We start from the raw sequence: 11,389 nt of genomic DNA, 5'->3' as shown, positions 1-11,389 counted from the left end.
ACTCTAAAATAGTTTGATTTTAGGCTAGTCTAGACAATACTTTATCTGTTTTAGCTTATAAGTCGTTATGGCTTTTTTTATAGGTACGTTCCAAAGCCTGAACAACTTATAATCTGCAATGAATAAAACGAATAGAGATAGATCATAATATGGACGTCGATGATGCTACCTCTTCTTATAAAGTTAGTCAAATCTAAGATAATCTGACTTTAAGCAATTCTAGAAAATTCTTCATCCATTTTAAATTATAAGCTATCCTGTCTTTCTAGATACGTTGTAGTAATTTGCAATGAAAGGAGGAGTAATTTACTTTTGGACCGAGGTGATCATTTGCAACTGAGTTTGGCATCCATTGCTCTTTTTCCAAGGTTATTAATGGATCCTGCCTTGTGTTCAGTCGTCGGAGGAGCTGGTGCTGCCGTCGGACAAGACGTGGCCGTTCCTGCTCCGGTTCCCGGTGTCGGCGTTCGGTATCTGCCTGGGCGTGAGCAGCCAGGCGATCCTGTGGAAAACGATCGCGTCGTCGTCGCCGACCATGTTCCTGCACGTGACCCACAAGGTGAACCTGGTGCTCTGGTGCATCTCCGCGGTGCTCATGTGCGGCATCACAGCCGTCTACGCGCTCAAGATCGCCATCTTCTTCGAGGCCGTGCGGCGCGAGTACTACCACCCCGTTCGGGTGAACTTCTTCTTCGCCCCGTGGATCACCTGCCTCTTCCTGGCCATCGGCGTGCCGCCGTCCGTGGCCAAGGAGCCCCTGCCGCACTGGCTCTGGTACGCGCTCATGGCGCCCATGCTCATCCTGGAGCTCAAGATCTACGGCCAGTGGATGTCCGGCGGGCAGCGGCGCCTGTCCAAGGTGGCCAACCCGTCCAACCACCTGTCCGTGGTGGGCAACTTCGTGGGCGCGCTGCTGGGCGCCAGCATGGGGCTCAGCGATGGTCCCGTCTTCTTCTTCTCCGTCGGGCTGGCGCACTACAGCGTGCTGTTCGTGACGCTGTACCAGCGGCTCCCCACGAACGAGACGCTGCCCAAGGAGCTCCACCCGGTGTTCTTCCTCTTTGTGGCGGCTCCCAGCGTGGCGAGCATGGCGTGGGCCAGGATCACGGGCGAGTTCGGGTACGGCCCCAGGGTGGCCTACTTCATCGCCATGTTCCTGTACGCGTCGCTGGCGGTGCGGATCAACTTCTTCCGGGGGTTCCGCTTCTCGCTGGCGTGGTGGGCGTACACGTTCCCGATGACCGGCGCCGCCATCGCGTCCATCCGCTACTCCACCGAGGTGCACAACACCTTCACCATGGCGCTCTGCGTGGCGCTGTCCGCGATCGCCGTGCTCACTGCGGCGGCGCTGTTCGTCACCACACTGGTGCACGCGTTCGTGCTCCGGAAGCTCTTCCCCAATGACATCTGCATCGCCATCACGGACCACAAGATGAAGCCCATCATAGAGCTGCACGAGAGCCAGGGCGAGGACGGCAGCTCCAACGACATCGAGGCCGGCGCTGGTGGCAAACAGTGATAGACTCATATCCAAGTCGCCGAGCTTCACGCCAAGCGTGGGGGGATGACGCGACCGAGTTCTTGCTTGGTTCCAGGTGGCATGCAAGTAGGATTGCGTGCTTGGTTCGTTGTGCAGACTGCAAAGGGAAGGGAGGAGGAGCTTTTGATCGGATTTGCATCTATCTAGTAGTTCAGTATATAAAACTACTTGAATGTACAGTGTGGGCAACGTTATATGAAAAGCGGCTGGTTGTTTATCGATTTACCGTGAAAAGGCTACCTACAATTGAGGACACCAGTAAATTAAATCTAAGGACAGTACCTTAAAAAACCGTAGCATCTCAATTTCACATTAGTTCCTCTAGCTGAAAGTTGAATGACGTTGTATCGGTTACCGGGGAAAATGGCTCATAGGCTATATATATCTCCAGCCGTCCATCAGCCGTGTTTGGTTCACCTAGTTTAGTTCGTGTCATATGAGATGTTTGAGTGTCAATCATAACTATTAAATATAGTTTAAATATAAAACTGATTATATGGATGGTCATCATCCTCCTTAAACCTTAAACCTTAAATCTTATCCTTTCTTAATTTCAAGAAAAGAGGACTTATATGGATGGTCAATTCAGTGATATGACATCCAGTTTTGAGGGTATGGATTAGAGACCGCACGAAGTAGTCATGAGTATCCAAAATATGCAAGGATCTATTTAGACTGAGGTGTATGATCCTCTAATGGCAAGGATGAACAGTATGTAGCAAAGTTTTCCGGACAACATGAGTGCCTTGTCCAACCAGTTTGAGTCTCTCTCAACTTAGGAGAACTTTCATGAGCTCGACTAGAGGCAGCAAAATTTCTAGAATAATTTTAAGCAGTTCACATCTATCTTTGACATCTTTAGCAGCCACTCTACTTAGTATAAGCTCGTCCTCCACCTGGTGATTAGTAGATGGTGTCTTTTGTGGCAAATTGATGCCAAAGGGGGAGAATAATGAAGAGGTTTGACTTAGGGGGAGAAGAGTTGTAGAAGCCAAGAAGAGGTGGATGGATGACTTAAAGGGAGCTCTTGGACATTCACGTTATATTTTTATGTATTTGTTGGACTATGTTTATGTTTGTGCATGAACTTTGTTATGTTTGTCTATGTCTATGTGATTGAACTATGTTGTTATACACTTTGTGTTTTGGATGTATGTTTTCTAATCAAATGTGTAATAACTTAAGGTTCTTAATGTGTGCTAGATTTTAGTTGTACGGTATTACCTTATCCAATTCTAGCATGATATGTTGGTTGATCGAGTGTTTATGAATGCTTATGATTAACATTTATTATCATAATATTAATAATGTGCCTCGATAACCATCTTGCAGGGAGACTCCGCCGAAACTCCAATATATATATATATATATATATATATATATATATATATATATATATATATATATATATATATATATATATATATATATATATATATATATATATATATAGTTTATATATTAAGAGCCCTGTACTTTCAATAACTAGAGGAAGCCTAGGTCGGACGGTGCAATCCGGTCGAGTCGGACCAGGTCCGGACGTCTATAAAACAAGATCTGGAGTGCTAGGGTTCAGTTTTTTACGCTCCACACCGATCATTAGCGACGGCGCCTACGACGATGGCGGTTGCCCGAGAGCGTGCGCGACGGTGGACCCCCAGCCGGTGGCCGTGGCTCCCTGACCTTGACGTGCGGTGGCGGCGGTTCCTCGATCCGGAGTAGTGGCGGCGGCTCCCTGATCCAGAGGGCGAGCGACAGCGGGGTCCTTGTGCGGTCAAGCAGCGGCGTCCCCGGGGCCCTGAGGCGGCGGCACTTCTAAGGCCGGCGAGCAAGCGGCGCCCCTCGACGTGCGAGTAGCGATGGCGATGCATGAGGCACGAGGTTCGAGCGAGCGGCGTCACGGAAGGCGCGAGGTGCGCGCAGCGATGATCGCGCGTGACATCCTCCGATCCGGCGCAGTTTGGGCGGCCCGAGTGACGACCTACATTTGTGCTTGTGTCATCGACGCCGTCCTTCGGCCACTACCTCATCTGATTCGTGTTTTCTTTTCGATTATTATGTTTTATGCCTACCACATGTATTATTTACGCTAAAAACTATACGATTTTATGCTTGAACACAAAGTTCGTATATTAGTTTGGTGCATGCATATTTTTTTGCATGCACATTAGAAAGGTAATTCCTTAATTTATAATGTTTGTAATTATCATAAAAAATCAAATCATTTATGTTCGTAAATGCCAGATTTGTAAGTATTTATGAGACGTTGTATAAGAATTTATGCTCTATGTGACTCATGTCATCCAATTTTTTACACGCATGAACTGGAAAGGAAAATATAATCCAAAATTTACGTGCATGCAATGGAAACTCTCACGATTTACCATAATTTTTGAATCCGTATAAAAATAGAAACCGTATGCCTGTGGCCGCCATGTTTTTCGGATCTGCCATAAAATAGGATCGTAATAACAACCTACTAGAGCTATCAACCTCTCAAATTGTCTCGGTATTTACGCTTATAATTAAGAGATTTTATGCTCAAAACTTAAGGTTTTTATGCTCCAACCTAGAGATGCGTCCACCAGTGAACAACATGCCAGATTTTTTACGCAGTGTACCGAATTGCATAAATATCTACACCGTGTGTATAATTAGTATCAGTATATATCATAAACTAGTTCTAATGTGTTTAGCTGTATGGCTGTTGGAGGGATCCTATATTTATGAAGAAAATAAAACATTAAATACGATTTTTTGTTTCTATGTATACAATTCATTTCCTTTCATTGCACATTCTTTCCATCGTAAATTTATGCGCGTGCAGCTGGTAACAGATTTTTATGCAGTGTACCGAATTGCATAATTATCTACACAGTGTAGCATATTTAGTATCAGTATATATCATAAAATGGTCCTTACGCGTCTAACTGCATGGCTGTTGTAGCGATCCTAAATTTATGGAGGAAATAAAGGATTTAAAAATAGAAACCGCCACACATATCTTTCCTAAATTTATGCGCATGCATGGGAACGTGTTTGACTCATGCATGCATTCCTTTTTTGCGCGCACAAACGTAGGGCGGGTGGCGCACCCGACAGCCTGGTTGAGTCGGCGCGCTGGGTTGAACCAGATTGCAGAGATGGTCAGCCTGGGCTTCCTTTAACTATTGGAAGTCCAGGGCTTTCGTTATACCTGTCATATATATATATATATATGCACAAGCTTAAATGGTTATATTATCATGCACATATGTAGGAGGAGTCATCTCTACAACCTTGAGCTTTGTAATGGATTATTTTCTTTCCAAAAAGAGACTTCAAAGTTAAGATAAGTCATTCGAAACTCACCCTCAAATCCTTATTATACCTAGGATATTAGAATGATTTGAACCCCAACCGACCTCTTGAGATATGTTGTCACCAATTACCAAAAAGGGGAGATTATGAAGCATCTAGGCCCCTAAGTAGTGTTTAGGTAATTAATGAAAAACATGTGTGGACAACAATTTCTTGAGGAAATGAGAATGCAGGTTGGTTCATTGACATGTGTGCTACATAAAGTCTTAAGAACTTTGGTATGGATTGTTGGATAGCTCAAGACAAATGTAAATCATAGGTTTTTGCTTTTGTCGATCAAAGAGGTGTTTAGAGAAGTATATTGACCAGATTAGTAGCCTAGATAGTCGTACTATCAAGATGGGTGAAGGATGTTTACCTAAAAATTCACAACTTAACACAAACTTGAATATCAGATTATAAGTTAGCAAAAAACTAGATCCAAGAGAGTGAGAGAGGAGAGAAGTTTTTGCACTTGATTCCCAACTTGATTGTGGAATTAGATCAAGGGCAATATCACAAGTGAAGAATATAGCAAGAAGTTTGGGGTGAGGGAAAGAAGGAACGAATTGCGGAAATACTAAAGTGCATAAGACACGGTGATTTTTGACCAAGGTTCAACTCCGAAGAGCCTATGTCCCCATTATGGTATCTCAAAGGACGAGGGTTGTGCTCAATCCTTCTCAAGTGATCCAATGATAAACTTAAGGCCATAGATCTTCCTTATAATTATCTCCTCACAAGGATCTCCACAGATTGGAGTCTCTTGTAGTTGTAAATAGTTAGATGGGAGCAACAACTCCAATAGAAGCAAGAGGGAGAAGTAGAACACAACACAGAGAGCAAGAACGCAACACACATCAATCGAACCGAGAGGAAGCCACTCGAGTGGATTCTGTGCCTGGTCCATGACTGAACCACCATAAATGATTGACTGCATTAATTGTGCCTGGCACCGAGCCGTAGCAGGAGAGTCGGTCCTCCTTCCACTGATGACCTACTGGCTCCTAGGCCTACGACCCACTCATGACCTATCAAGCCTAGACCTAAGCGCACTAGTCATATACAGGACCCGCAACACGACGAGCCATGCTGAGGCCTAGGCTATGAAGGCTATCGGCCAGTGTGGCACAAAGAGATTAATGATAAAGCCAGAGCTCCACGTCGCCCACACACAACCAGTCTTAAAGAGCATGGCTACAAAGCTCAGATGACCGAGGCACATGCCAACAAGCATGCCTTTACCGAGGTAGAATGTCTCGTTTTACCACGGCGCAATAGCTCCTTTCTTGAGAAGCTACCAGTAACTGACCCCCACCTTAGCCTATAAAATGGGGAGGGTTGGCTGAGATGGGATGAACAACCACACGTAAAGAGAGCACAAGGAGGTCGAAGCCAGGGAGCACAGCGCCATGACACCCAAGGCTTAGCCTGGTAGAGAGCACTAGATTTGTAGTCCTTACGCCTCACCACACATAAGAGACATGGGAGCCTCATCCCTCTCTAGCCCGATTGTAACCCATACTATGAGCATTAAGCAACAAGGTGCCGGTAGCACAAGCCACCGAAGGCTGGATAAAGGGACGTTCTGCCCGAACTAGTATAAATCTTGAACCGACTAAGCACACCATCCGGATCCAAAACACGCACAAACAAATTTACTTGTCAGAGCTAGTTCGAAACACCTACTGTTGGCACACCTGGTAGTGCCCTTGGATGTTCTGGACGTCTTCTTCTCCAAGCTCGAGATGGCCGACTACGACGCAGTTTGGGCCCCCAAAACAACCATCCGTGTTGGAATCCTCGACTTCGTCGTCGATGGTGAGGGAACGATGATTAGAGCCTTGACTGCTCAATCCTCCTCGACAAAGGGCTTGGTTGACATTGCTAGGAGCCTTGGAGGCCTCGATCTCAGCTCCCCTCAAGAGAACAACATGACTCACTCAGGTCAGGTTTGTGGGAATGACGGACCCCGTTAGGGATTAATTCCACAACCTTCTCCTATCGGGATCGAAATAAAAACATAGCTCCTTGTCCAGCGGGGCAAGTCATGACCCAACCTAGGAGTGCTTAATAGCTAGCATTCCAGAAAACCGCTCCCCGCTTGCGAGAAGCCCCAAGGGAACCCCCGTTAGCATCACAATGTCTACGGCAACATCTGCCCTTCCTCATCTTGACCTACCCTACCAAAGGCTGCCGCTAGGACCAAGCCTTTCCTAGAGCAGTTAGTGCCTCCCGACCGACAGTCAAGGTATGTCGTGGCAGTGGTCAACCTGGCCTAGACGAGATAATAGACAAGCGCATGCTACAATGATGAACGACCATTGCTGCATTGTCGGGGACCATAATTAGGGGTACCCTCAAGACTCCTAATTCTCAGCTGGTAACCCCCATCAGCATAAAGTTGCAAAGGCCTGATGGGTGTGACTAAGTCAGGGATCAGTCCATTCGAGCGACTCGATCACGCCTCGCCCGAGCCTAGCCTCGGACAAGGGCAGCCGACCCCGGAGGATTTCCGTCTCGCCCGAGGCCCCCCTCCAACGGCGAACATATTTCCGGCTCGCCCGAGGCCCTGCCTTCGCTAAGAAGCAACCCTGACTAAATCGCCGCACCGACCGACCAAGTCGCAGGAGCATTTAATGCAAAGGTGGCCTGACACCTTTATCCTGACGCGCGCCCCCCGGCAGAGCCGAAGTGACCGCCGTCACTTCGCCGCTCCACTGACCGGCCTGACAGAAGGACAGCGCCGCCTGCGCCACTCCGACTGCGGTGCCATTTGACAGAGTGAGGCTGACAGGCAGTCAGGCCCCGCCGGAGGCACCATAGGAAGCTCCGCTTCGCCCGACCCAGGGCTCGGACTCGGGCTAAGTCCCGGAAGACGGCGAACTCCGCTCCGCCCGACCCAGGGCTCGGACTCGGGCTAAGTCCCGGAAGACGGCGAACTCCGCTCCGCCCGACCCAGGGCTCGGACTCGGGCTAAGTCCCGGAAGACGGCGAACTCCGCTCCGTCCGACCCAGGGCTCGGACTCCGCCCTGGCCTCAGCCGACGACCTCCGCCTCGCCCGACCCAGGGGCTCGGACTCGGCCTCGGCCACGGAAGACAAACTCGACCTCGGCTTCGGAGGAGCCTCCGCATCGCCCAACCTAGGGCGCAGGCCAGCCACGTCAACAGGAGGCGCCATCATCACCCTACCCCGAGCTGACTCGGGCCGCAGGGAACCAGACCGGCGTCCCATCTGGCTAGCTCCGCTAGATAGGCAATGATGGCGCCCCGCATGCTCTGTGACGACGGCGGCTCTCAGCCCCCTTACGGAAGCAAGAGGACGTCAGCAAGGACCCAACCGCTCCGACAGCTGTCCCTCCGCCAGGCTCCATCGCTCCTCCGACGGCCACGACATCACACCAGCTGGGTGCCAAAATCTCTCCGGCTGCCACGACGGCATGTACTTAGGGCGCTAGCTCTCCCCCGCTAGACACGAAGCACTCTGCTACACCCCCCATTGTACACCTGGATCCTCTCCTTACGCCTATAAAAGGAAGGACCATGGCCCTCTTAGAGAGGGTTGGCCGCGCGGGGACGAGGACGAGACAGGCGCTCGCTTGGAAGCCGCTTGCTCCCTCACCCGCGTGGACGCTTGTAACCCCCTACTGCAAGCGCACCCGACCTGGGCGCGGGACGAACACGAAGGCCGCGGGATTCCCACCTCTCTCACGCCGGTCTCCGGCCGCCTCGCTTCTCCCCCCTTCGCGCTCGCCCTCGCGCTCGACCCATCTGGGCTGGGGCACGCGGCGACACTCACTCATCGGCCCAAGGGACCCCCCGGTCTCGAAACGCCGACAGTTGGCGCGCCAGGTAGGGGCCTGCTGCGTGTTGACGAACAGCTTCCCGTCAAGCTCTAGATGGGCAGTCTCCAACAACCTCTCCAACCCGGGACGGTGCTCCGTTTCGGGAGTCTTGAGTTCATGTCCCTCGACGGCGGCTACGACATGACACTCCTTCCACCGCCGCGCGACGACGACAATGGCGGCCGACAACCCGCCCGCCGGCGGCGGAATCGACGACGTCTTCCCCGCGTGGTGGAAGAACGACCTTCGAGCTCATCCTGTCCTCTCCCCCGCCGACGGAGGAGGAGGCGGGGCAACCAAGGCCAAGCAGGAGGCAGCGCCTCGTTGGCTGTTGAGCGAGCCGACAGCACCGGCACCCCAACGAGGGGCGCACCGGGTATCGACTTCGCGCCTGAGTCGAAGACGAGCGCCGTCTCCCCGCGACACGCCCATCCCGAGCAAGCGGACGAAGCTAGCGCGCTCGCGGAGAGCTTGCTAGACGTCACCCTCGCACCTGAGACGACGGTGCAGTCAGTCCCCGACATGACTTCATCGCCGCTCGTCGACGAAAAGGTACCGACCGATTCCCATCCTACGTCATTTGGATTCAGCCTCAACCCGCCTAGCGACCTCGCTTTGGCGGACGCTCTCGTAGAGGCGAGTCCAAACCCTCTGGGGTTTCGCATGCGGTCGCCTTGGGACCGGCTGACGGACGTCTCGACCTACGGGCCCTCTGGGTCCGAGGAAGACGACGACCCCAGCATCTGTTGGGATTTCTCTGGACTTGGCAACCCCAGTGCCATGCGGGACTTCATGACCGCATGTGACTACTGCCTTTCCGACTGTTCCAACGATAGCCGTAGCCTCGGCGACGAGGACTGCGGCCCAAGCCGCGAGTGCTTCCACGTCGATCTAGGGGGTCCCTCCGAAGGCAACCATCTCGGCATGCCGGAGGACGGTGATCTCCCTAGGTCGGTGCCTCGCGCTGACATCCCACGGGAGCTAGTTGTGGTCCCCGTTTCGGTGGGGGGTCACGACCCACAGCTCGAGCAAGTCCGCGGGGCGCAGGCTAGGCTCGACGAGGGAGCAAGAGCACTTGAGCCAATCTGCCGGGACGTCGGGCAGGCATGGGCGGGCCAACCTCCGGCCGGAGAAATGCGTCATCTACCCCAGGGCTTCCAGCACCGCGTTGCCGACGACGTCAGGGTCAGGCCGCCACCCGCATCTAGTGGGGCCGGCCAGAACCTGGCTGCAGCAGCGATGCTTCTCCGCGCGATGCCGGAGCCATCAACCACCGAGGGCCGGCGAATCCAGAGGGAACTCAAGAATCTCCTGGAAGGCGCTGCGGTCCGACGGGCCGAGAGCTCTGCCTCCTGAAGGCAGGGATACCCCTCGGAACCTCATGCCGCGACTTCCCGATTCATGCGGGAAGCCTCGGTCTACACCGGGCGCACGCGCAACACCGCGCCTGCGGCTCCGGGCCGCCTCAGCAACGAGCACCATCCCCGCGACCGTCGGGCCCACCTCGACGAGAGGGTGCACCGAGGCTACCACCCCAGGCGTGGGGGACGCTACGACAGCGGGGAGGATCGGAGTCCCTCGCCCGAGCCGCCCGGTCCGCAGGCATTCAGCCGGGCCATCCGATGGGCACCGTTCCCGACCCGGTTCCGACCCCCGACTACTATCACAAAGTACTCGGGGGAGACGAGACCGGAACTGTGGCTCGCGGACTACCGTCTGGCCTGCCAACTGGGTGGAACGGACGACGACAACCTCATCATCCGCAACCTCCCCCTGTTCCTCTCCGACACCGCTCGCGCCTGGTTGGAGCACCTGCCTCCGGGGCAGATCTCCAACTGGGACGACCTAGTCCAAGCCTTTGCCGGCAATTTCCAGGGCACATATGTGCGCCCCGGGAATTCCTGGGACCTCCGAAGCTGCCGGCAGCAGCCGGGAGAGTCCCTCCGGGACTACATCCGGCAATTCTTGAAGCAGCGCACCGAGCTGCCCAACATCACCGACTCGGATGTCATCGGCGCGTTCCTCGCCGGCACCACCTGCCGCGACCTGGTGAGCAAGTTGGGTCGCAAGACCCCCACCAGGGCGAGCGAGCTGATGGACATCGCCACCAAGTTCGCCTCCGGCCAGGAGGCGGTCGAGGCTATCTTCCGAAAGGACAAGCAGCCCCAGGGCCGCCCACCGAAAGATGCTCCCGAGGCATTGACTCAGCGCGGCACCAAGAAGAAAGGCAAGAAGAAGTCGCAAGCGAAACGCGACGCCGCCGACGTGGACCTTGTCGCCGCCGCCGAGTACAAGAACCCTCGGAAACCCCCCGGAGGTGCCAACCTCTTCGACAAGATGCTCAAGGAGCCATGCCCCTATCATCACGGGCCCGTCAAGCACACCCTTGAGGAGTGCGTCATGCTTCGGCGCCACTTCCACAGGGCCGGGCCACCCGCGGAGGGTGGCAGGGCCCGCGACGATGTCAAGAAGGAAGATCACCAAGCAGGAGAGTTCCCCGAGGTCCACGACTGCTTTATGATCTACGGTGGACAAGCGGCGAATGCCTCGGCCCGGCACCGCAAGCAAGAGCGCCGGGAGGTCTGCTCAGTGAAGGTGGCGGTGCCAGTCTACCTAGACTGGTCCGACAAGCCCATCACCTTCGACCAAGCTGACCACCCCGAC

At 53.1% G+C, this 11,389-nt stretch overlaps 1 protein-coding gene across 1 annotated transcript; it reads left to right on the top strand.

Annotated features, from left to right (window-relative positions):
* Positions 1–376: 376 nt before the first annotated feature.
* LOC103635720 (S-type anion channel SLAH3) lies at positions 377–1,761 on the top strand (the record flags this gene model as incomplete). The annotated part of the gene is made up of 1 exon (XM_023300886.1): positions 377–1,761. A coding segment is annotated over one exon (1,143 nt), but the record flags the coding sequence as incomplete, so codon positions are not given.
* Between the last annotated feature and the right edge of the window lie 9,628 nt (positions 1,762–11,389).

Source organism: Zea mays, chromosome 8, assembly GCF_902167145.1.
Source record: "Zea mays cultivar B73 chromosome 8, Zm-B73-REFERENCE-NAM-5.0, whole genome shotgun sequence".
In the NCBI taxonomy this organism is placed as follows: Eukaryota; Viridiplantae; Streptophyta; class Magnoliopsida; order Poales; family Poaceae; genus Zea; species Zea mays.
The sequence above is the reverse complement of the archived record's forward strand: the minus strand, read 5'-3'. Positions and strand labels throughout refer to the sequence as shown.